The sequence below is a fragment of the Schistocerca piceifrons genome, chromosome 7 (genome assembly GCF_021461385.2).
Source record: "Schistocerca piceifrons isolate TAMUIC-IGC-003096 chromosome 7, iqSchPice1.1, whole genome shotgun sequence".
In the NCBI taxonomy this organism is placed as follows: domain Eukaryota; kingdom Metazoa; phylum Arthropoda; class Insecta; order Orthoptera; family Acrididae; genus Schistocerca; species Schistocerca piceifrons.
The window spans coordinates 410,755,620-410,782,358 of NC_060144.1; the positions used below are offsets into that span (position 1 = coordinate 410,755,620).

General features: G+C 40.5%; 1 protein-coding gene across 1 annotated transcript in view; it reads left to right on the forward strand.

Annotated features, from left to right (window-relative positions):
- LOC124804672 (histone PARylation factor 1) overlaps positions 1–26,739 on the forward strand; it is a 118,508-nt gene that overhangs the window by 27,388 nt on the left and 64,381 nt on the right. Inside the window, exon 4 of the mRNA XM_047264914.1 lies at positions 21,332–21,468. Coding sequence (XP_047120870.1) covers positions 21,332–21,468 — 137 coding nt within the window. The remainder of the gene's footprint in view (positions 1–21,331; positions 21,469–26,739) is intronic.

The following is a 26,739-nucleotide window of genomic DNA, read 5'->3' on the forward strand; positions in this document are numbered from 1 at the left end:
TGTACAGCAATTATGTTTACCCTGTTTCAATTTTATATCACTCTAATGACATATTTCCTCCTTTCATTCTTCTTTATTTTTTCTAAATTTGTTTTGAATGGTTTTCACATTCAGAGTCCTGTCACACTACCGCAACAATGTAGTAGTAGTAGTAGTAGTAGTAGTAGTAGTTGTTGTTGTTGTTGTTGTTGTTGTGGACTTTAGTCCGAAGACTAGTTTGATGCAGCTCTCCATGCTACTTTTTCGTATGCAAGCCTCATCGTCTCTAAATAACTACTGCAGCCTACATCCTTCTGCAACTGCTTACTGTATTCATCTTTTATTTTTCCTTTATGATTTTTACCCCCCACCCGTTTTCCCTCCAGTACTAAATTGGTGATCCTTTGATGTCTTAGAATGTGTCCTACTAACCGATCTCTTCTTCTAGTCAGGTTGTGCCACAAATTAATTTTCTCCTCAATTCTACACAGTACCTCTTCATTAGTTATCTATCCATCAAATCTTCAGTTTTCTTCTGTAACACCACATTTCAAAAGCTTCTATTCTCTTCTTGTCCTAACTGTTTGTTGTCCATGTTTCACTTCGATACGTGACTACACTCCATAAAATAATTTTCAGAAATAACTTCCTAACACTTAAGTCTGTATTTGATGTTAACCAATCTCCCTTCATAAACGCTTTTCTGGCCATTACCAGTCTACATTTTATATACTCTCTACTTCAGCCATCATCAGTTATTTTGATGATCAAATAACAGAACTCTTCTAATACTTTAAGTGTCTTGTTTCCTACTCTATGACTCTCAGCATCACTTGATTTAATTCGACTACATTCCATTACCCTAGTTTTGCTTTTCTTAATGTTAATCTTATATCTTCCTTCCAAGACCCTGCCCATTCTGTTCAGCTGCTCTTCCATGTCCTTTGCTGATGCTGACAGAATTACAATGTCAGCAGAAAACCTCAAAAGTTTTTATTTCTTCTCCCCGAATTTTTCTTTGGTTTCTATTACTGCTTGCTCTGAATTACTGAAGTGCCTAAACAAGTCTGCACTTGCAGGGAGAATGATGCCAGCTGCAGGAGATATATAAAAAAACTTGTGTACTTTGGTTACTTTCATTACGTGGAATGGGATCATATTCTGGGGTAACTCATCAAACTGAATGAAACTTTTTAGCATGCAAAAATATGTAATAAGACTCATTTGTGGTGTAAATTTAAGAAAATCAAGTAGAAACGTGTTCAAGGAACTTGGTATTCTAACTGCTGCTTGTCAGTATATGACAGTTGTTCCAAGCAATATGGCTCTATTTCCAATAGCTTAATACATAGTATCAGTCCTAGGATTAAGAAAAATCTACCTAAAGACCTAAAATCACTTACTTTGGTCCAAACAGGGGTCCAATATTCAGGTAAACACAATTTTCAATAAATTTCCAGCAACCATTAAAAACTAGTTTCAGATAAAGCACAGTTTAAACAGAGTTTAAAAGACAGCTCCTTCTACACCATAGAAGAATATCTTAACAGAGATTGTTAGACCAGCTTAAGTAACAATGTTTGTTAGCTTTCAGTTTTGACAGCATTTGGTCAATACAGTAAAAAATAGATATTTTGTGTTTGATAAATTTATTAAAAGTGCATAACTATGTTTCATTCTGACAATGTATTCATTCTGGAAATATTAGCAGTTCCAGTTTACTGTAATGTATTCACACATTTTGACAACCTCCTGACAAATTATCGGGGTAGTGAGTATTATATTCAAATGTTTTATGCTTTTTGTGTTGTATTTTCTGACTTGTTCCACACCCATGAGAATCATCTCATTTTTGGGTCTGTGGATCAAAAACTGACACTAACCCAGTCCAATCTAATCTAATCCAAATGTACAGACTGAATAAGACTGGGGATAGCCTACAACCCTGTCTTACTCCTTTCTCAATGACTGCTTCACTTTCATGTCCCTCGACTATATAAATGACGTCAGGTCTCCATACAACTTGTAAATAGCCTTTTGCTTCTTATATTTTGTACCTGCTACCTACATAATTTTGCCTTTCCTCAACGTATCTTCTAAGATAAGTTGTAGGCCCAGTATTGCCCCATACGTTCCAATGGCCTTGCCACAACGGTAACACCAGTTCCTGTAAGATCACCAGATTTAAGTACTTTCAGGCTTGGCTAGTACTTGGATGGGTTACTGTCCGGTCTGCCAAGTGTTGTTGGCAAGCGGGGTGCACTCAGCCCTTGTGAGGCCAATTAAGGAGCTAGTTGATGGGGAAGTAGCGGCTCCGGTCATGAAAACTGACATGGCCGGGAGAGCAGTGGCCCTCCATACCTGCATCCAGTGATGCCTGTGAGCTGAGGATGACACAATGGCCGGTTGGTACTGTTGGCCTTCATGGGCTTTTCAGCTGAAGGTTTTTTTTATTTTGCAACCATGACCTATTAAACTGATAGTTCGGCAATTTTCACAGCTGTCAGTGCCTACTTCCTTTGTAATTTGAATTATATTCTTCTTGTGAAGTCTGAGGATATTTTGCCTGTCTCATAAATCTTGCATGCCAAATGGAAGAGTTTTTTAATGGCTGTCTGTCGCAAGGCTTATCAGTAGTCCTGAAGGAATGTCATCTACTACTGGGGCCCGATCTCGACTGAGGTCGTTCATTGCTGCACCAAATTATTTTTGCAGTATCGTATCTCCCATCACATCTTCATCCATGTTCTCTTCCAGTTCTATAACATTGTCTTGAAGTTCATCTCCCCTGTGTAGCCCATCTGTACACTTCTTCCACCTTTCAGCTTCCCCTTCTTTGCTTAAGAATGATTTTCCATCTGAGCTCTTGATATTCACACAGTTACTTCTCTTTTCTCCAAAGGCCTCTTTAACTTTCCTGTAGGTGATATGTATCTTTCCCCAAGTGATATATGCTTTTTAAATCATCATATTTGTCCTCTAGCCATTCCATTTTAGCCATTTTGCACTTCCTGTCAATCTCCTTTTTAAAGTGTTCTTATTCCCTTTTGCCTGCTTCATTTGATTCATTTTTATATTTTCCTCTTTCATCAGTTAAATTCAATATCTTCTGTTATCCAAGGATTTCTACTAATCCTTGTCTTTATACCTAGTTGATCTTCTGCCACCGATGCTATTTCATCTCTCAAAGCTACCCATTTGTCTTCTACTGTATTCCTTGCCCCCCTTCTAGTAAACTGTTGCCTAATGCTCCCTCTGAAACTCTCAACAACCTGTGGTTCTTTCAAGTTACCCAGGTCTCATCTCCGTAATTTCCTACCTTTTTTCAATTTCTTCAGTTTTAATCTACAGTTTGTAACAAATAAATTGTGGCCAGAGTCCACATCTGCCCCTGGAAATGCCTTACAATTTAAAACTATGGTTCCTAAAATTCTGTCTTACCATTATATAAACCAGTCTGAAACCTTCCAGTGTTTGTAGGTCTCTCACATATTTACAGCCTTCTTTCATAATTCTTAAATCAAGTGGTAGCAATGATTAAATTATGCTCCATGCAAAATTTTACTGGGTGGCTTCCTCTTTCATTCCTTTCCCCTTAGCTCTTACTCTCCTACTATTGTTCCTTATCTCTTTTTCCTGCTACTGAATTCCATTCTCATATCACAATTAAATTTTCGTATCCCTTTACTATCTGAATAATTCCCTATATCGTGGCATATATCCTTTCAATCTCTTCATCTGCAGAGCTACATGACATATAAACGTGTACTACTGTGGAGGATGTGGGCTTTGTGTCTATCTTGGCTACAATAATGTGTTCACTGTGCTGTTAATACTAGCTTACCTGCATTCCTGTTTTCTTTTTCATTACTAATCTACTCCTGCATTATCCCTATTTGATTTTTTATTTATAATAATCGATTCACCTGACCAGGAGCCATGTTTTCCTGCCACTGAACTTCACTAATTCACACTGTATCTAACATCAACCTATCCATTTCCCTTTTAAAATTTTTTAACTACCGGACTGATTAAGTGAGATAACATTCCATGCTCCAGTCCATAGAAGGCTAGTTTTATGTCTCTTGTTGACGATGTCCTCCTGCATTAAGTCCCGCATGGATATCTGAAGGGGGAACTATTTTACCTCTGGTATATTTTATCCAAGAGGGTGCCATGATCATTTAACCATATAATAGAGCTGCTGGCCATCGGAAAAATTAAGGCTTTAGTTTCCCCTTACTTTCAGCCACTCGCAATACCAGCACAGCAAGGCTGTTTTGGTGATGTTGCAAGGCCAGATCTCTCAATCATCCAGACTGTTGCTCCTGCAGGTACTGAAAAGACTGCTATCCCTCTTCAGGAACCACACATTTGTCTGGTCTCTCAACAGAAACCCCTGTGTTGTGGTTGCACCTATTGTATGGCTATCTGTTTCGCTGAAGCGCATGAGACACCCTACCAATGGCAAGGCCCATGGTTCATGGTAGGAGGATGGGGTGAGGGACAGGATAATAGGTTGGTAATAAACATTGCTCATGTTGGGATGTTGTAATTGAATATTACTAATAATTCAGCCCCAATATACATGGTAGCAAAGAAAGTGTTTGCTGTTAAGGTTCATTGATATGGGTGGCAAATTGCACTTTAGTACCATCAAATTACGCATTTACTTGTAGGGTGGCACTGTAATAGTAATGTATCAACAGAATAAGAAATAACTAGTAACATTTATTAAGAGTATGTCACAAAACCTTACTTAACTTTCGTAACAGTTTGGTGTGGGGCACTTTGTCGTATACCTGATACAGTGTACTTAGGATTTGTCTTTGCAGTCTATAGTATTGCCACTATCAGTGAAAGTAATTAGAAAGACATTGATTGTTATGTAAATTGTGAAGTCCTCAGAACATAACTTGTGGAACTGTGCTCCATAGCACATTTGCAGGAATTGTACTGAACTGTACTGTCTGACTGCAGCATCAGAATTGTCAAGATCCCTGTGGGGTCTTGTTTTGTCTGCTTGTTGGTGGGAGAATTTCCATCTCTACCAGTACTAGGTGGAAGCAGTGTTGTCCCCAGTTGACAGGACTCAGTTTGGAGGCTGGAAACACTACTTGCAGAGGCATACGAAATGTTGATGGATGTGGTGGCAGAAGCAGAAAGTGGTCCCTAAAAGTGAGTGCCTTCTGGCAGCTGCTGCTTGGAACTGAGAAGTGCCAGGTGAGTGATGGTGCCTCTGTGGTGGCAACATCTTACAGTATTACTGTGTACCTTTCAGCCATGTACACAGCATCCCACCCCTGGCATGGGATGAGTGGGGGAGGGGGGGGGGGGGGGAGCTGACAAAGCCAGTTGGCTTCATTATCATTCTACTTCCTTGCTTTCCAGTGTGCATTGTTATGGGTGGGCATATATTGCTGCCCCCTGGCATTCACCCATGGCACAATGGGAAAGTCATTCAAAACCACAGTGAGAGGTTTGCCATTTCACTGCCCGTAGGCTGGTGTGAGGTGGGAGGCACAATGTCCACTGTTCATTGCTGGCTGGTGCAGCTGGGCTCCACTGTTGGAGGTAACATCTGCCAGCTGTACCGGCTGGTCCTTCAGGCTTACAGGTCTTCTGATTATGTGAAAGAAAATAGCCTAGGAGTTCTGCCTAAATGCAGGTGAACTTAGTGCATCCGATTTGATTTTTATGGCAAGTTGCCCTATTCTGAATGTACCAGAATGACACCTTTGTACACTACAAGTGGATGCCTCATATTCCAGTAGGATTTAATCACTGTTTGATTAAGTAACTTCTTATCCTGAGGCCATTCCATTTGAATACACTGTTTAATTTAAGTCAAAACAGGGTACGCATGCACAAGTTTAGCAGTTAAATTAGAACTGACTGAGAGATTTTCCACACAGTCTTGACTACTGATATCTATATGAAAACAGACTCCACTAGTGAATCAAACTTTTTGTTTTGCACTGTTGTCAGACATGAAAACAAATCTGTGTTTGTGTGATGTGCGGTGGACCCAAATATAATTCCAGAGCCATAACTTGACAGAAATAGCTCCCATTGCTGCTAACATTATGCTGTCTGCTTGGGAACAGTGTTGTTCATTCCAAAGATAGTTACTAAAGGTTTATGGTCTATGAGGAGGATAAATTTATGTCTATAAATGTAATCATGAAATTTCTTGGCTGCAGATATAATTACAAGATCCACCTCCTCGATGTGACTATAATTTCTTTGTACCACTGTCAGAGTCTTTAAAGCAAATGCAATAGGTTGTTCAAAAGCACATGTTGATGCAACAGGACAGCGCTTATGCCGTAGTCTCCAACATCTGCAGTGATTGGAGATTTTTCTCAGCTTGTATGTAGTAAGACAATTAGCATAAAACAAACACTGTTTTAATTTGTTAAATGTGCAGTGGCATTCACTGCTCCAGTTTGTAATCTCCCCTCTCCTTCTTTCTTCCATCTATTGTCCACACCAAACAATGCCCAGTCCAAGTAATTAATAAGCAAAATATTTATCAAGATTTTGAGAGGAGTGAAGATTACAATAAACTTTCAAGTTTACTTAGCTTGTTGTGTTAACATGGCTCCAGTTCTTCTTGTCTAGGGGTCTGATTCTTGAAGCTGAAAATCTCACATCAGGTCCTCATGATTGGTGTGGACTAAATGAATTGGAAGATTGTTGCTGCATAATGTTTTATTTTTTATTTTTTTTTACATAAATATATTTTCTCGCATTTGAGTATATCATACATTCTTTTGACTCTTCACATTAACAAAGCTGAAATCACATTGTTTGCACCTATTCTACAAAATTGTGTCCGAGCACATCAGAGGCAAGGTTACAACTCCCCAACTATGTGGAAAAATAGTCCAAATGGTTTACAATTTTTCTTAACAAATGAATCCTACTATGTTTCGTTACATTGTTAATTTAAATTATTATTTCATAAATGAATCCAGAAATAAACGTAGTAAATAGTACAGGATTGTGTAATTAATAATAGAAATTTTTAAGTGTGCAAATATTTCATAATTTCAAATTTTCTAAAAAAAATAATTTTAACTGTACATTCAGAACTAGTACTTATCGATTATAACATTGAAACCAAAATATTTTATAAAGTAATTCCTTTTCATAAATTTTAGCTTGAAATATAACATACTGTGTATAAAATTACATGAAAGTTTTCAGAAAAGCAACTGAGATAATATTGACCTGTCCAAAATTCAAAAAATACTATTGGTATCGACAACTACTGTAATGAAAAGTAATGCTACAGGAGTTAGTGCACTGCTTCACTGCTGGAAGCTGCATGAGGGAGAAACTTCAGTAGTTTCTTTGTCCTAATGTGGAATGTAATTGCAGGAAGCCCTTGGGATCTGGAAGGTCCGTAATGGCATCAATATGTTGCAGCGTCTGCTTGATACCGTGTGCAGACAATGTGTCCCTAAGTATTGTAATTCACATGGAAAGAAGATGCGCTTTTCTTTGTTGCATTTCAGATTTGTCACTTGTAGAATTTGGAAAACAGACTCCTAATTATGTAAAGTGATGCTTTGGACAAATCTGTCATCCAAGTAATTAACAGTGTTTGGAAGTTCCCAAATTAATTGTTCTAAATACCTCTGAAACAAAATTCGTGTACTGGCTACTCCAAAAAGGAATCTTGTGTAACGGTAGATATGAAATGGAATATTTGTCAATATACTTCTCTGTGTGTCTTCTACCAAAGGAATTTTGAAATATGCTTCTTTAAGATCTAGCTTGGAAAATCACACATCACAGGCTACTTTTGACATTAGTTCCACGAGCTTGGGAACAGTATACGAATCAATAATAAAATGAACATTAACTGTCTCTTTGAAATATCTGCAAATGCTTAGTGAGCCATTCTGAGTCTGTACAACTGTCGTTGCCCATTGGCTACTGGTTAAGGCTTTTGTAATCTCATTCTGTTCAAGACAGTTGAGTTCTTGTTTTTCTTTCTTTTAACACAAATGGAATGTTATATGATTTAAAAAATTTTGGTACCACATTTGGCTTCAGCGTAATGTTTGCCTGCTGAGCTTTAATATTGCCTGTTGCTTCAGAAAAAAAAATAATCATATTCTATTCAGTATCTCAGGTTGAATTTGATGTATTCCTTTGTGAATGGTGAAGCCCAAAGCATTGAAGAGATCTAGCCCCAGTAAATTCTTTGCATTATTTGAATTTACCTCTACAAATGTAGCTTGTTTCATAAACCATTTATACACATCTGTTGAAAATTTTTCTTTTACTTGACTGCATGTAGATTAACTATTGAAATTCACAACCCCATGTCAATATTGATCGGCACTTTGTTAATATGAAGACAATAACTTGGTATCAACAGACAAGATGGCATCCACTTGACAATTTGTCTGTGAAAGGTTTTGAATTCGCACTTGTTTATTATGAACATTACCTTTTTTTTTTTTTTTTTTTGTGCTTTGCTTTGTTTTGCACACCTCAGCCCTATGTCTGGTCCTTTCACAATTATTACAGTACATGTTCAGACAGAAACAGTTACTTCTTTTGTGTCTTACACTGCAGCCTGAACAAGATTGTTACTTAGTACTTTAAAACTTATTGACTGTTTCAATTGAGTAATCAGTGCATCCTGTGTTTTCCCTGTGCCCGTTGCTTGGTTGCATCAGCTGCTGAAATATACTGAATACATCTGCATCGTTGCACTATGTTGCTATAGCAAATACACGTGTTTGATCATATCCCCAAATCAATGGCAGGCAGTCTTGTAAAAATGGGTTTGTTTGAACAAGTAGGTCCTTGCTTAGTGTATTGTCAAGGGAGTGCATAATAGCACATTCTGAATTAGTTAATATGCTCAAGCTGTCTTACATTGATCATTTTGACAAAGAAATGTACAGTCCCTTGTCAGGCCATGTAATTGAGTAATCCTCTCTTTATAGCTTTGATTTGACTTCTTGAAACATTGAAAAAAAATCTATGTCTGGCAGCAGTAACAGGGATTTGAGAGTGAAAATATTTCTTGAGTGTTTCTTTAGTCTCATACAGGAGAGAACCAGTTTCATGAGTAGGTGGCAATATCTGAAGTATCTGGAAAACTGTGGTGCCTGAAAATTGATACCTGATGCATTAGATATAATGTGGAAAACTGTGGTGCCTGCATAAGCCAATAAGAAGGACCTATTCTTTGATACCTGATGCATTAGGTAGTGCTGCTCCAGATGTTGTATGTAGTTGTTCCAGGCCTTCCAGTTGAATGCTAGAAAGGTGGTGACAGGATCATCTTGATTTGCAGTGGTTGTTTTTCATCTCTGTCCCTGCCTTCTAAAAGTCTGGCCAAGCACCTCTGAGCTGCTGAAGTTGTAGTAAATGTAGCATGGGCCATAGAATAGCAAGTTCTGGTTAGACCAAGTCCAAAAAGTATGCTCAGAACATTTTAGAAAATTCACAAAAGTCTTCTCGGAAAGGAAATGAATTAGCAGTTCTAGGATCTAATATGCACTGGCTAATAAGCCATAGAATGTTGGTAAAAAAACTCAAAGTAATGAATTATGCTTTCAAAGAAAAATTTTGGATAATAAAATTTCTTCTTAGTTCCCAAATGAATTTTTTCTCCAGTGTTGTTTCCATTTGCTGATCACCTTTGTTGACAGTAATACTGTGGGTCTGCACTGTCGTGTTGTCAGTGTTGGAAACTGGTTGAAATTTGTGATCAATTTCCAGTTTTTCTTGTCACCATTGTTGGGAAATGCCAAAATTTTTGTTAAAAGCTTGTAAACTTTTACCTCATCACCAAATTTTGACAGCTGATGAAAAATTACAGATAATCATTAATCTTTTCCTTGTCAACAAATGTTGGGATGTTGTGACTGAGTGTTACTATTATTCAGCCCTAACATCCACAGTAGCAAAAATCTTGTTTACTGCTATAGTTCATTAATATGGGTGGCAGACTGCACTCTAGTTACTATAAAATTATACACTTGCTTTACGGGTGGCACTAGAACAGAAATGTACGAACACAAAGAAAAATAACTAATGACATTTATTAAGAGTATGTTACAAAACTTATCTTTTGTAGCACTTTGATGCATGACCCTTGATGTCCTATACCCAAGACAATGAAATTTAAATAACTTGACAGTCTATAATATAGTCATGATGAATGAAAATAATTAGACAGATACTCATTTGTATCTGTTTACCATGTAAATAGTGACTGCTAAGTTGGAATGTAGTCTTCAGAACAGAACTTGTGGAACTGTGCTCTGTAGCATAATTGAAGTAGGAGTAATGAGAAGGCTGTAGACACATAACAGTACTGTCTGACTGCAGGATTGGAACTGACAGAATGTCTGCGGCACGTTGTTTTTCTGCCTGTCGGTCGAAGGATTTCCACCTCTGCCAGTATTAGGTAGGAACAGTGTTGTCCCTGGTTGACAGCGTTCTCTTTGGAGGCTGGAAACACTATTGATGGACGAATACGACTTGCTGATGAACATGGCGGCAGAAGCAGTAAGTGCTCCCAAATAGTGAGTGCCACCTGGAGGCTGCTGCTCAGAACTGAGAGGCATCAGGCAAGTGGTTGTGCCTTTGTGGCATCCTCTCATAGTATTGTTCTGTATCACTTAAGCCACATGTACAACAGATTGTAAGCTTTTCTGTTTGTTTGCACTAGCAGCTTTATTTTTAAAATCTAGTCAAGTTTACTGAAAGCATTCCAGGCCATTTTACTCATTCTTTCCTCTTAATTTGGTGTGCATCCAACTGTTGCGTTCAGTGTCATTAGCATACATAAACTTATCAACTATGACTTAATTCCTAATTTGCGCTGTTTGTTGGGTACGCTCTCTGGCGGACATTAATATGGACATAGATGAGCTGGTATGGGTCTTGCGGCAGGCTGTCGCAGGTGGCGTGCAAGCAGTCACAGATGGTGCATACAGTGTGTCGTATGGTGCAGAATCACTGACCCATGCGTCCACTTGTCGGCAGCAGTAGGCTGGACCCATCAGTTCTTATGTTGACTTTGTTCAGATCGGACCTGACCTACGTATTGTGCTATTCTCTTGGTGCTTTTGCTAGTTGTGTAGTCATTTGTTCTGGTCACATTTTGTGCTTTTCACTGTGCCCATCTCTATCTTGTGTTTGGACACTCTGCTCCCCCTTATACTAAATTGCACATTGAGTTTGTTTTCCTCCTCAGGAGTCCAGTTCCCTTGTTTTCATAGTGGAGACAACATTTGTGCCAACAGGACATTTGTGCCAACAGGACATTTGTGTCAACAGGACATTTGTGCCAACAGGACATTTGTGCCAACAGGACATTTGTGCCAACAGGACAGTTTAATGGCGCTGTTGTGCTGAGCCAAGCAGATACAAAAGTCTGTTTTTCATTAGTTTGATAATGTAAGATTTTGTTCTTACAATAATCCTCTTTGAGATGTCAGAGGACTTGGAAGAGCATTAGAATAGAATGGATAGATGAATGAGATTTCCACTCTGCAGCAGAGTGTGCACTGATATGAAAGTTCTTGGCAGATTAAAAACTGTGTGCCGGACCGAGACTGGAACTCGAGTTTGAGTCTCGATCCGGCACACAGTTTTGATGTGCCAGGAAGTTTCAGAATGGATAGATATTTATCTAGCGTGTAGCCTGGCATGGAAATGAAACGTGGACATTAAACAATTCAGACAAAAAGAGAATAAAAGCTTCTGAAATCTGTTGCTACAGAAGAATGCAGAAGATTAGATGATTAGATGAAGTAATTATTGACGATGTACTGAAACAAATAGTAGAGACAAGAAATTTGTTACAAAATCTGGCTAAAAGATGGCATTTGTTGATAGGACACATCCTAAGGCAAAAAGGAATCGTCAGTATGGTAAGCCTACTTTCAAACTTGCGTCATTGAGTTAACTGAATTATTGCTGCGGTTTGTCTGCACTATAGGCATTTAATTCAATGCCATAAGTAAATTGTAGATGGTGCCGGTATGTTCCAATAATAGAAATGAGGACAGAGTTTTAAGTGTTTAAAAATGAACACTAGATGGCTCTCTTGAGATGTGCTGTTACTGTGGAACTCTGAAATTGGCTAGTAGTTGGTTTACTTTTGTCTACATTTAGTATTTAAAGGAACAGCATTGTGAAAAAAAAATCTCATGAAGGTTTTTTTTGTTTTGTTGGATGATTTTATATTATCTTTTGTAGAGGCATAGATGAATAAGAAAAGCTTTATGCCTGTTCAGGAAAGCCTGTTTACAATTGGTTTCCAGGATTACAACATGGTTTTACGTCTGTTGAAGATAAATTTCGAAAGGCTGATCAAAATTGTTATCGTTGTAACCAAGTTGCTTCTTGTGAACTCTGCATCGGTCACCAATAGTTGGTGATGACGCAACCAGCCATATTTACTTTGTAAAATGTTTTATTTTAGTGCCATAACTAGTTTCGGGCTACCAAGCCCATCTTACAGAGATGTTTTAATTAGCAGCATGTTGTCTGCTCCTACACTGCACAAGGATATTTGAATGTGTAGTGCCACTTTATAAGTTGTTTCATTAATAAAAACGTGTTAAAGTGCTTACATTTTTTTTATATGTGGTGTGGAATAGTTGTATTCACTTACGTAAGTTCCAATACATGGCGATTTGTTTTGTTGTCAACTGTTTCACATTATATCTAAAGAAATGTAAGCATCTTAGCATGTTTTTATTAATAAAACAAAGCATAAAGTGCCACTAAATATTCAAATATTCGTGTGCAGCATAGGAGCAGACTATATGCTGTTGATCAAAACAAAACCATCAATGTTGTGTACAACATAATTTTAAGAGGATCAGCATGTGACTATCAGTGTAATAGAGAAAGACTGCAGTACATGAAATTTGCATTAATATTCAGATGTGAAAAACATCTTATCCCAATGGATATCCCTCAATTTGACCAAAGCTCAGAAACAGTTATGTGTCTGTCAGTGTGAAGAAATGCTCAGGAAATTCAACTGGGTGAACACAAAATCCATTTACAACATCATAACAGGAGACATACTTGTACAGCTTGAAATAAAGCATAACCATCTGTTTGGTCTGAGGTTAACCAAAATCAACAAACGCAATTGTTATGTGGAACACTTCCAAGAAATTGATCGCTTGTGTACGAGATTACAGTGAACATGTCGTGGCCACTGTTTTAGAGAGTCGAATAACAGTTAACGCAGAATGTTATGTATCTATTTTTTTGCCACAAGCAATTGATGAAATAAGAAAACAACCAAAAATGCTGCATAACTTTTCATCATGATAATTTTAGCTGTAATACCATACATTAAACAGTTGACTGAGAGGGGAAAACAACAAATTAATGTCTTCTTACTCGGGAGCACCTGATTTATTTCTAATTGATGTATCTTCACTCATAGTGCTCGTGATTTCGGAGAGCGCACTTCCATATAGTGCTGTGATGAGTCGCCAAAGAAACAGCATTATTTAAACAATCACAAATGAGTGTTCAGCCTATACTTTACACTGTGTTACTGTTGCCCAGTCAATGTGTTCAGTGCTATGCACAACCTGTATATTGCGTGTTGCTCTATAAAGTACTATGTTCCATAAATCATGTTTGTTCTTGCTATAGCAAACTTGATGACAAGTGGGGGTTACGTTTTCCCCACGCGTTGGTGTCAGTGCTTAGTCACCTGACAAACATCTTGATGAAAGAAATACTCCAACATCTCAGTGCCCAGCAGCAAGCTTTCGCAGAGCAACAGCAGGTTCTCACCACTGCTCTCAGTCAAGAGGCATCTGCGTATTCACGTCACACTACTCTCTGATCAGTGTAACTATTGCCCTTTCCTGCATATGATGAATTGGCTGAAGACTGAGACTCCTGTGAGACACGGTTATGCCAACATTTCCAGATATTTTGCATGGGCAATGCATACCTGTGTGGGGCTTTCTTTCTTTCATGGCTTTCCCCGAAGATGTTTCAGTTGCTGTGCCAACTTCTGCCTTTGCAAGAACCTCCCAGAGTGTCATTTCATGAAATGTAGAAGTTTCTCTCCACGTATTGCTCTGACAGAACACACGTCGTTACAATGCATGTAGAATATTACCATTGTCAGAAATGGCCAAAACGTGGGCTGCAGAAGTACACGGGTTGAAAAGTCGTCTAAATTTGTCACTAGTGCCAAACACAAATCCTACGCTGATCACATGGTGCGTGATGTTGTTGTTCGTCTGGCCCTGGACAGGGAAGTCCACAGAAGGATGAAGGGGAAGCCGTTGCAGCAGTACAAGCTCCAACTGAGTGTCACATGGAGCAGTGTCTGTTATGGTCACAGTAGCAACAGGCCACGTGACAGCAGCAGCTGCATACCCCCCTTCTGTCCTTCTTGTACTGCTTTGCTCAACATGAGTGTGCTGCAAGCCCTAAAAATTGGATGATTTGCAACAAATGTTGAAAGGAAGGCCACATAGCGCCATTGTGTAACTTCTCTTCCAGTGTGGTGAATACAGTAGTACAAATGTACATAAACTGTATCTCTACAATGATTGTTTTCCTGAGCAAATTGTTTATTGTCTTGCATGTATTTAATAAGCTACTAAAAATGTAAGTGGTCACAGGAGCTGCAGTGACTTTACTAAACGAACAAACATGCATGGACTTGGGCTCCCTTCCCCTCACAAAGGTGTCACGGAAGTTGGTTAGCTACAGTAAACAGCAGATTCCAATTCTACGTGAGTTCTCTGCTCCTGTATCTTACAAATCTGTTGTTTGTCCTCTCACATTCCTTGTTGTGGATCATTCCCATTCTGCAGACATGTTGGGTTAGATCAAGTTCTGACTCAGCAGTTGGAGTCCCTGTGCTCTAAGTTTTCATCTCAGTTTTCCCCTGGGCTGGTTGTGATAACAGTTTTCAGGCCCGCATTACCATAAAAGAGTCTGCCCGCCCTCATTTTTTTCAGGTGCAACAGGTGTCTGTCACGTTGTGCAACTCTGTCAAGGCCAAATTAAACAGTTTGATGTCTCTCGATGTCATTTGGCCTATTTCTTCCAGTGAGTGGGCCACACTACTGGTTGTCGTTAAGAAGCTGATGGGTAAACGTCGTCTCTGTGGCGACCTCAGTGTCGTGATTACTGCATAGTTAATGATAGATACATACCCTTTGCCCTGCCCTTATGAGTTGCTCGCAAAATTGTCAGGTGGCCTCTACTTTTCCAAGACTGATTTGTTGGAAGTGTACCTCCAGCTCCCCTTGGATGAAGCCACTGTGCACCTTCTCATTGTCAGTACACCTTTCGGTGTATACGTATATCAACACTTGCCTTCGGCATCGCTAGTGCACCAGCAATTTTTCAATGTTTTATTTAGAACAGTTGACAGCCTCTGTACACGACTGCTTCAGTTAGCTCGATGATATCATTTTTTCATGTTCTTCCACTGAAGATCACCTTAGCAATCTCCAATCATTGTTTTCCGTTTTGCAGTCTATGGTCTCAAGTGCAATCTTGCCAAACCTCACTTTTTTCAGCCATCAATTGAGTTCCTAGATTTGAGATTTCTTGCACAGGGGTCAGGCTGTTGCCTCACCATGTTGATACAGTTGTGGCTTTGCCTTGGACAACCTACATTACAGAACTGCAGGTGTTTCTAGGTAAAGTTGCTTACTGTCATAAGTTTTACTGGACGCATCCACTGTTGCTCAACCACTGCACACGCTTTTGCATCAAAATGTGCCTTTTTTCTGCTCCATAGCATTTACTATCCTTAAATCTAAGCTTCAGTCTGTCTCGAGACTGGCCACTTTTCAGCCGGGTCATGATCTCGTATTGGCTACAGATGCCTCTCAGCACAGTTTTGGCACAGTAGTGGCACACAAATACTTGGATGGGTCTGAATGACCCATTGTATACACTTCTAAGACTTTTACTCCTGCTCAGCATTGGTATTCTCAGGTTGAAAACGAGGCATCGGAGATTGTGTTCGCCCTAAAGAAATTTTCCGTTTTCTTGTGTGGTTGTAAGTTCCATTTAATCACATGTCATAAGCCATTGGTTGCTTTTTTAATGCATTGACTTTTGTGCTAGACAAGGAATCCCATCATTTGCAGCAGTGGGCTCTTTTCCTCTCTCGTTATCATTATCAGATCTTTTACCAGTCAAAATTGGAACATACCAGCACTGATGCCTTATCTTGCCTTCTCATCCGGCTGGACCCGGTGTTTGATCAGCCTGAGTTGCTTTGTTTCTATTTAGATATTGAGGATCGGAATGTGGTTGATGGTCTTCCCATCATTAGTGCCACAACAGCATCGGCCATCACCATAGGTCCTGTACTTCAAACCTGCAATCACAGCAACAGGCTGCTCTGCAGGCCCCCACCCCCCTCTGGTGTCCGCAGCTGGTCGTCTAGTGGCTAGTGTTGCTGCCCATGAATCACAGTGTCCCGGGTTAGATTCCTGTCTGGGTTGGGGATTTTCTCTGCCCATGGCTGGGTGTTTGTGTTGTCCTCATCATATTATCATCATCATCAGTGACAGTGACTAGATTGGACTGTGTAAAAATTGGGACTTTATTATATGGGCGCTGATGACCGCGCAGTTGAGCACCCCAGAAACCAAACATCATCATCACCCCCCCCCCCCCCCCCTCCCCGGCAGATGCCACAGCACCCACAGGAATGTCTACATGTTGATTTTGCTGGGCCCTTCCTAAATCAGTATTGACCCACTGCAGTGGACGCCTGCTCCAAGTTTCCCTATATGATGCATTGTCCGCCCACGTCCATGACGGCCACTATTGCAGCCTTGTCTAATATTTTTGCAATTGAAGATCCTCCATATACCATGGGTACCGATAACAGTGCCTCCCCCCCCCCCCCCCCTCGTTTGTTTTTCGAGGGTATGTATCTTTTTGTCAGGCTAGTGGTGTCGCCGTCTCGCAGCTCCCCTGGTTCATCCTCAATCTAATGGTGAGGCCGAATGCATGGTTCGGACGTTTAAAGCTCAGATGCGGAACTATGTATCTGGCAGGTCCCGCGAAGCTGCTTTAGACCGTATTTTGAATTATTACTGTTTCACTACGGTGGGTTATAAGAGCCCGGTGGAGGTGCTACATGGACACCAACCTCGGACTGCCCTCCAGCTGCTGCATCTGACGTTATCAGCTATGTTACGGTCTTGGTTGGGTGCGCCTGTTTGGGCTCATGGTTTCAGCTATCGGACGAACTGGGTTTCTGCCATCATAGAGCATCACAGAGGCCGGTGCCCGTGCATCATCCAAACTTCTAACGGGCAGATGTCCTGTCACTTCGACCAGCTTTGGCTGCATGTGGTGGGGCCTGTCCTGGAGAGCCCACCGCCTCCCACGCCTCCACCTCCTCCGACGCCTTTTTGTATGTCACAGATGATCTGGTTCGTGCTGCAGAGGGAATCGCTGCCTGACAGATAGCTGTCTGGGGTTCCTATCTCTGTCCCCAATCGTCAACTACCATCACTAATGCAGTCCCCACTGCTGCTGCTGCTGCTGCTGCCGCTGCCGCCACCAGCTACATTGCTGGGTCCTGTGTTGTTGTCATCTCAGATGCCCCTGTTGACTTCTCCAGCGCCGTTGTTGAACTCAGTGAGGACGTCGCTATGGAGACGCTGTCCCCTGTCCTGTTCTACAGCCTCTCATGAGAGGGGTATGCTGCACCAACCCGCCTCTCATCACTTCTGCCCCTGCTGACTGGTCCTGCCCACCACATGCTATAGCGGCAGTCATTGTCTGGCAATGAAATGGGCATTGGTGTTGTCATTGGTGTTTTTCATGACTCGTAATGTCTGTGCCTTGTGAGATATGTACACCCCCACCCCCTCCCACAGTACCGTACCAGAGCTTTTTCGATGCCAGTGCTTTTTTTCTGTACGATGCATTTTTCTGAGCATAGTGTTTTTCATGTATGTGGGTATTTATGTGTGCATGCATGTATGTATGTATGTATGTATGTATGTATGTATAAGGGCACCCAAAAAGAAACAAGCCAGAGGCATAATTATAGAAACCAGTACCTGTATGTTGGAAGTATTGACCCTGGCTGTTGAGACATTTGTCCCACTGCAGTACAAGTGGTGAATGGCTGTCTCATAAAATTTCTGGGACTGCGTTGTTAACCAGTTTCACACGTACAGCTGGACATCGTCGTCCGAGGTGAATCGTTTGCCCCTCAGAGCCTTTTTAAGGCAACCAAAAGGGGCTCAATCACAGGGAAGAGGTCCGGACTGTATGGAGTGTGGCTGAGAACCTCCCATTTGAATTTCTGCAGGAGTGCCTTGACTGTGTTGGTGGTATGAAGCTTTATATTGTTGTGGAGCAGAATGACCCATGGGTGAGATTGCCTGGTCGTTCTGATTTGATCGCATGGCGTAGGGTGGTCAAGGTTTGCGAGTAATGCTGGGCATTCACTGTTGTCCCGTGCTGCAGAAAGTGAATCAGAATGGGCCAGCTTGGTTAAAGAAGAACGTCAGTATAACCTTTCCTGCCCTCGTGTGGATGCCCTTGGCTTCTTTTGGTGATGGTGATCCTGGATGCTTCCACTGGAGACTTGTCGTTTTGATTCTGGTTCAAAGTGATGACACCATGACTCACCTCCAGGCACCACTTATACAAGGAACGCATTCCCTTCCCAAGCAGAGTGCTGCAGATGAGCAAGACATGGGCCATTCGACGTGCTTCCTGGTGTGGTCGAAGACTGTGGGGGCACCCATTGGGCACACACTTTGCACATGTGCATTCATTTCTTCATGATGGTGTGAACACTTCCAATGCTGAATCCAACCATGTCGGCTGTGACGTTCACTGTAACTTGGTGGTCCTAGGTAATAAGTACATCCACCAGCTGGACAATGTCATCAGTAATGCAGTGTGGTGCTCCAGACCATGAATCATCGGCTAATGACACCCGCCCTTACCTGAAGTGCTTGTGCCACGCCTTGAACCTTGCAAGGGACATGCAGTGTTTGCCGTACACTTGTGACATTCGTTGATGATGTGCCTTTTCTCCTACTCCTTCCACTATCAGAAAACAAACAACACCTCCTTGCTCTTCTGTTGACGCCTCCATGTCACTGTTTGCAATGTGACTGGCAGTGTTGGACAATCGGTGCATGTTTCTGCTAACTCTGTATAGTCACGTGACGTGCACATGTGGCCTCTAGTGACGGGCTGTGAACTTCCACACTTTGGTCAGAACCACACCTCGTTACACACGCCACAATATTACCCTCTTGTCACTGGTTTGCGCAAAAAAACCTCGTCGTCTTCATCAGGAACATCTTGATGTTGTCCTGCTGCCAGAGTTTGTATCATTGCTTGTGATCACCCTGCATTTCTCTCTTTCTCAATCAATGTCAAGACCATAACTAAGATTAGAGGTGCTATCTCAGTGAAACATTTTGCAGCAAATGCTGACCTCTACAACTTCATTGATGGTAGAATCCCAGTAATTTGTGTGAGATTAGGTTTTTGTTTCATCAGTTACAAGGCACATTCAGAAAGTAAGTTTCCCTATTTTTTAAAACAAAGACATCATCATTTAAGTACTGGGAATATTTCACATTTCTTGAAAGCACGGCAGTCACATGCAGTGTTTGCTTGTGTGTGTATGAAATAACTAGCTTATACCCACGACTTTGTCTGTGTGGGATTGCAGCCAATCAAGCAGCTTTCCCCACCCTAAATCACCACCTGTGGACCTCTTGGCAGGTACAGATACACATCCCACTTGTTTAGTGGAGCGAAATAGCAGTGCATTTTTGTTCTGACCACTGTTTACTGATGACATCACTGGATCCAACCCCAGGCTAGAGTAGGTGGTGGTGGTGGTGGTGGTTGTCTGATCACAGGCAGCACCTACCCCATCAATGGCAGGGCTATTGTTGTGAAAGCAGTCATGTGACCTATGAGGTAAGCTGCAACTACTGTACTTCTTACCCAAGTTGGCATGACAAATAACAAGCTTTCTCTCTGAATGAACCTTACCTACCCCATCAATGGCAGCACTACTGTGAAAGCAGTCACGTGATCTATGAACTAAGCTGCAACTACTGTGCTTGTTGGTATGTTGGCATGACAATCACCAAGCTCTCTGTCCCTATGAGGGGCCACCGACGAGTTATGGCAAAGAGAGAGCTGAACCACCCAGTTGCTGAACATGCTGCCCAACACAATATGCTTCACAGCCTGCACCATCTGGATTCTTCTCATCAAAACCACCTTTCCTGAATTGTACAGGTGAGAACTCTCCCTGAAATATATCCTATGTTTCCATAACCCCTCTGACCTCACCCTTCGCTAGTCCATGTCCTTCACCCACCTATCTGCTTCCCTGCTCCCACTCCAGCACTACACAACCTTCTATCCCACTAACACACCCATTACTCTTATTCCCATCTTCTGTTTCTCTTCTTTTTGGGGGAGGGGCCTAAACCAGTCCTCTAAGTTTTCTCTAAGTAAAGAAACTGATCAAACAATGGAAACTTCAGGTTGGAATATCAACAATACAAGGAAAAGATAAATTTCTACTCACAGTAAAGATGACACATTGAGGTGCAGACAGGCACAATGTAAAGATGCTTATGCATTATGTTTTGCCTGAAGCCTTCTTCTCAAAAGAAAATATACACACATTCGTTCACACAAGCAAGCACGCCTCATGAATGAATATGTTTATGTTTCCTTTTACGAAGATGGCTTTGGTCAAAAGTTAATGTGAAAGTGTATTTTCATTATGTCTGTCTGCAACTCAGTGTGTCATCCTTGTGTTGAGTAGTAATCTGTCTTTTCTTGCATTGTTGATACTTTTCCTGTGCCTCCCTGAAACTCATCATCTCCTCTGTAAGGTGAGTAGCAACCCAATCTTTTCGTAATGTTGTCGTCATTCCACCCCAGATTTTCCATTGCTTAATAACGATAATATAAACTAATAATAATAATAATAATAATAATAATAATAATAATGTTACTACTGTGATAATATATTCAGTGGTCGACCAACACTGGCTGAAGGATTTATAGGATGATATTGCAGGATGCATTTTGCATAAAAATGTTAGCAGTAGCAGTTTTGTTGATTCCTGTAATGCAGGTTTCAAATTGTACAAGAAGAGATTGGCTATACAAAATAATTAGACAGCGTTAGCATGATTCTAGATGTCTTAACTTGGTATCGCTTCATTCTGCGTAGAGGTTAAAAAGCTTAATAAAGTAAAGAGCTGCTTTATGACTCAAAATCACCAGCTCCCATTTGCATGTCTCTCATATACCTTTTTTTTCCCAACAGAGGCATTATGTCCAGTTGGACTGACTTTGGTAGGACCATTTGATGTTTTGTGTGGCAATTTGGGTCCAGGAAGCAAGTACAAGAAATCAGAATATCTTCGCCATTGGAGATATTACTATGACCCACCAGAATTCCAGGTAAATAACTGTCGGGAACAGTAAGTGTTCATAATCATAGTGAGGAACACAAATCACACATTCTCCAACATGTAATGAATGTTTATCAAGCTTCTATTATTTTTAAGTAATTTGTTAATAAATTTTGACATGAAACATCCGCAGCCCTTTTTTGTAAATATTCTGTGAAAGTGTTCATATTTATGCCACCCCTGTATCTCACAAGGGAATGCTTTCGTCCAGCTTGTCGAACAGTCATAAAATTTTTGTCAATGTGAGATAGACCTAACAAAATCAACTGTAAAGAATTTCCATAATTTCTTAAAGACACTCTTTTTACAATATAATGGAGTATCTCTCCCGGGACAACTGGGAGATCTGGGAGAAACTCGGGAGTTTTTCATCTGGGAAAACTTGGGAATTTTTAGAATTCCATGAATTTCTCATTGTATTAGTTTTCAGTTAAATTTGTGTAAGTTTGACTTTTAAGAACTGATACCCTAACAAAGAATTTTACCTTAGCCCACTACTGCTGGATAATAATGCAGCAATGAAATGTAAACGAGAGAGTAACACCAAAATAAAACTTCAGTTGCAAGTAAAGTGGGCCATTTACAACAACAAAACACAGTGCACACACAAGTCTCTTGAGATGAAAATGAGGCAAAGGCTTTATAACAAAGACTATGCAGTATTTTGTAACAACAAATGTACATTTGATGAGCATTACGTCACAGTTGTTTACATTTCTAACAGATCATGGGAAAATATTGCAAATGGTGGCCCGAGAAGTGTTCATTTCAAAGTAAAATTCCATGCAAGATGAATTACAGTATATTTGAGAATGTGCAATGAATTTCTTAAATCGTGGAGCATTTGACTCTCATTGAAGGATCAGCTATAAAAAAATTTTCGGGCCCAGAAGACTAGCCACTTACGCCATTATTTAAAATTTTACTGACACATTTGTGTTTGATGTGTCATAAATGGTAATACTCACTAAAAAAGACCAAACTTCAAGGTTAGTTTTCATATTTGTTTTTGTTCTTTCATAGATTAAAAATAATACAATGGTGATGGAAAAAAGTGTAATTATCTTTACAAAAAAGGCGAAGTGTTCTGGTGTGCAGAGAAATGTGTTGCAATAAGAGCAATACCGGTTTGCTTCTTTTCTCCTAATGTTTGCTACTGCTTCTTTCTAAGTAATTCTATAAATAGACAACAGAAGCCAGCACCAGTCAAGTGACAGGTAGCAGCACATTCGTACCTTGCTCTCATACGAAATTTGTCCAGTTTTAGAGCGATAGGTGGTTCACATAAAGTGAAAACAAGTGTCAAGTGCAACAACTCTATTCACCACTCTGAAATTTGCTTTCAATTAGGACAAGTATGGTCCATTAAATTTTGGGCTTGTAGCCGCGCAAATAAAATTTCCTTCACTGATATTTCGGTCGCATATCGCCCGGCCATCCTCAGAGTGAGTCACAAGACTGACGACAAGATGCCAAGTGTGGCCTTATATGCTCCACTGCAGCAGTACTGTGCATGCGAGTCGCAGATGCTGGTTGGCGGCAGAGAAAAACGCTTACACATGCACCGCCTGTGGCGAAGGCTTACAGACATTAGATTCGCTTATCAATGTATGATAGGCGGCAGTGACACCATGACGACTTCTCCACAGTTTAATTATCCCAAGAGCTGGATTCCATGCTTCGTCCAAATTAAAACCACTATCTCTATTTATTAAATTATTAGCTAATCTAATCTCTATAGCTTCTTTGAAGACAGATTCCCAAAAGGAAGAAGTGGGTGTTAAAATCTTCATATCACTGTAATTCATGGCCTGCCCTGTACCAATACAATGTTCGGCCACAGCTGACTTATCTGGCTGTAATAAGCATGTGTATCTTCGATGCGTCACACATCTCTCATGAACGGTGTGTGTTGTTTGACCTACGTACGACTTCTCACAATTTCCACAAGGAATCTGATACACACCCGCTTTATGAAGCTGTAAATCATCCTTTACAGAGCCGAGCAAAGCTGCAATCCTCGTGGGGGGCCGGAGGATCACTTAACACAGTGTTTCTGTAGAATACAGCCTATCTTTGAGGAAAGAGCACCTACATAGGGCAAAAATGCACTAGATCTGAAGGAATTACTGACTTCTTCCCCATCACATATTTGCATTCTAGATTTGTATTGAATGCTCTACGAATTTGCTGTGGAGAAAATCCATTCGATTAAAAAATACTCTTGGGTATGTGAGCTCTTCTTGCAAATTTATCGTATATGCAGTGCGGTCTATGCACTAAGGTCTTGACACCTATGGTCTGTGAAGGGTGATGGCAGCTACTGGCATGAAGATATAGATTTGTGTGTGTTGGTTTCTGATATAAGGCATGTTCTGAAGTGCCATCAACTTCACGGTGAACAACAACATCCAAAAAGAGGAGGAAGCCGTCTTTCTCTATTTCCATAGTAAATTTGATGCTAGCATAGATGGAATTCAGATGCTCAAGAAATCGGTGTAACTCATCCATTCCATGCAGCCATACCACAAATGTGTCGTCCATGTACCTCCAGAAGACTGTTGGTTTAAAACTTGTTGAGTCCAGTGCCTTGTCCTCGAAGTCTTCCATGCATAAATTAGCTACCAGAGGGGAGAGAGGGCTTCCCATGGCAACACCATCAATCTGCTCATAAAATTCACCATTGAACTGAAAATAAGATGAACATGTGCTTTTATCGTCTTATTTTCAGTTTAATGGTGAATTTTGTGCTTTTATCATCGTATTTTCAGTTAAATGGTGAATTTTGACAACCTAAACTTAGGAGTGATTTGTCCATAAACTTTGACAAGAGTTAGATAATTCCTCTTCTGCATTTGTTCCAGAATGTAGTGATTTTAAGGGCTGTGAGGGACTTGTACTTCCTAAACTCATTTGTACAGTGAACCCAGTCTTAAAGTGGTTCACACCCAAAATATTGGATTCTTTGTCCAAATTAACTGACGGCTAGATCTTCGTCGGCTGGACAATTCATGTCATCATTGTCTCCATTATCTCTGTCAAATAAGAATGGAAGAATGATGCTAGTGGTCAATCAGTTGGAAATCCTGTAGAAAAGGTGTCAAGTCTCCAGCAAGAGTCTTGGAAAAGGCAGTTTTTGGACTGAGTAGCTTGTCCTTGAAGTGATCTTTCATTACCTTGTAGCTAGCACATTTTGGTTTGTTTTTGTCTTCCAGTTTTGGAACAAATATTTGAAGAAATGGAAGCATTACTAGAGCTTGCTCAGCAACTTCCACATTCTCCAGAAATTGAATTGCGCATAACTTTAAGGGAAACAGATCCGATTCTGTTGTAGAAATATACAGAGCTCTTCTGGCAGGGACATCCTTAAAAAGGTTGTAAAAGGCATGTAAAATGTGAATTATCATCCATTGTCTCTCCTGTATTGCAGACTTGAAGGTGCATGAACAACATGAAGCCCACAAGTCCCAGTTTTCAATAAAACTGTCTCTGTCCCTTCGTTTTCTTTCAAAAAATTTTAAGCTCCCTTAAGAACGTTCGAAGCTAGGGCTGCCCATCAATACTTGTAAAAAAGTTTTTTCATTGCTTCACTGGGTATTTTTTTCTTGAAGGACTCGAGTAGTTTAGGTGCTGTCGAACTGCTGGGAAAAGCCAATGCGTAGTAAAGAGTGCACACTAGATTTTTTTTTACTGCACTAAAATGTTCATCTGTATTCTTTTGCACACCCTGTTGAAGTATTCATCAAAAGAAACAACCCATGATACATTTATGAGGTCAGCTTTAACTTCAGACTCAAAAAAGGGAGCTAGTCCGTATTGCATGGTATAACCAATTTTGTCCTTTTGTAAACACATGCTCTTGGCCACTTCACTGTTGGGGAACATAATGGGGAAAAGTAATATTTCGCTTGCTGAACTAGGCGGTGACTTGTGTGAAACGATGCACTACAAATACCACAATATTTCTGCCTTTGTTACTTCATCCTTTATTGTCATCTGATCAAATCCTCTCAGTTTATCCCTGGGTTTTGATGTTGCAGTGAGGTTCTTCTGCAGTGGCAAACAATTCGAGCAGTCAGCGTCGCTGTTGTTGGTCCAGCTGAATCTGTAGATGTGGTAGTGGAAGTAGAACCTGCCTGCTGGGTTGAAGTCTTCACTGCCAGTCGTGTGTTGACATACAAACTTGCTGTGCTTCTGATGGCAGCTGCTTTTGCGACGTGCTTCTTGGATTTTGTCATGTGACCTGTAAGAGCCGATCTTCCTGTAGTACTGATGTTATAGGGGTCCCTGGACATATTCACATTTAGCACTATAAAGGTGCATGGGTACTTTCATCGACCAGTCCTTGAATGCTGGCTCTGAAAACCAATTGCCTTGAAAACAATTTGACAGGGCGCTGTCTCAGTGATTGTTGGTGGGCAACCTTTATTGGAGAGAGAGGACCGATAGATGTAAATAAGGTTGAGCCTTGTTGTTACGCATGACAAAATATGACACAAATGAGTGGTACCCACATTGTCAGTTAATAAAACTTTGCTCCACATATGAGCAGAACTGAACTCGTCAGGTGAGCCAAGCACACTGATTGACTACTGACGAATTGGGTGATTTGAAAAGCAAGCAAGACAGGTTTGACAACCCCGTCTCTGCCAAGCAACATTCATCATAAGTTACGAAATTACTAATAGCTTTCTTTGACCTTTTAAGAAACTATCAGTGACAAGAATATCAACCAGTCTCACTCCAGTAATCTGTTGTGTGTTTTTAGCTGATTTTGTGTGTACAGTAGGGTGCATCAGTTGTAAAGATGAAAGATGCTACGGCTGCTGCGCTCTCTGACCAAAGTTCTGAATGCAGGTTGGCATATCCCTTTGCTTTCATTTCGCTCTAGCTCAAAATCTTGGTCGCTGCTCTTCACACACTCCTCCCTTCTTCTCTCCAAGATTCTCCTCATTTTTGTTCTCACTCCTGTTCACTTTTACCCCTCCTCCCCCCTCCGTTGCCCCTTCCCCCTCCCCTCTCTGTATCTCTCCGCTCTACCCTCCCAGCCATGATTTCTAAGTTATGAAGCCTGCGGTTACGAACAAATTTACTTCCCAATTATTTTACAACAGAGGTGCTATACTGTGTACTGTATATAAAATTTCCAACTTGCTTTAGGACTTGTTAGACTTTTTGTTGTACATATACCAATTTTAATTTAAAGCCTAGATTCTATACCAGCGTACATGTTGATTTATTTGTAGAGGAATGATTTACC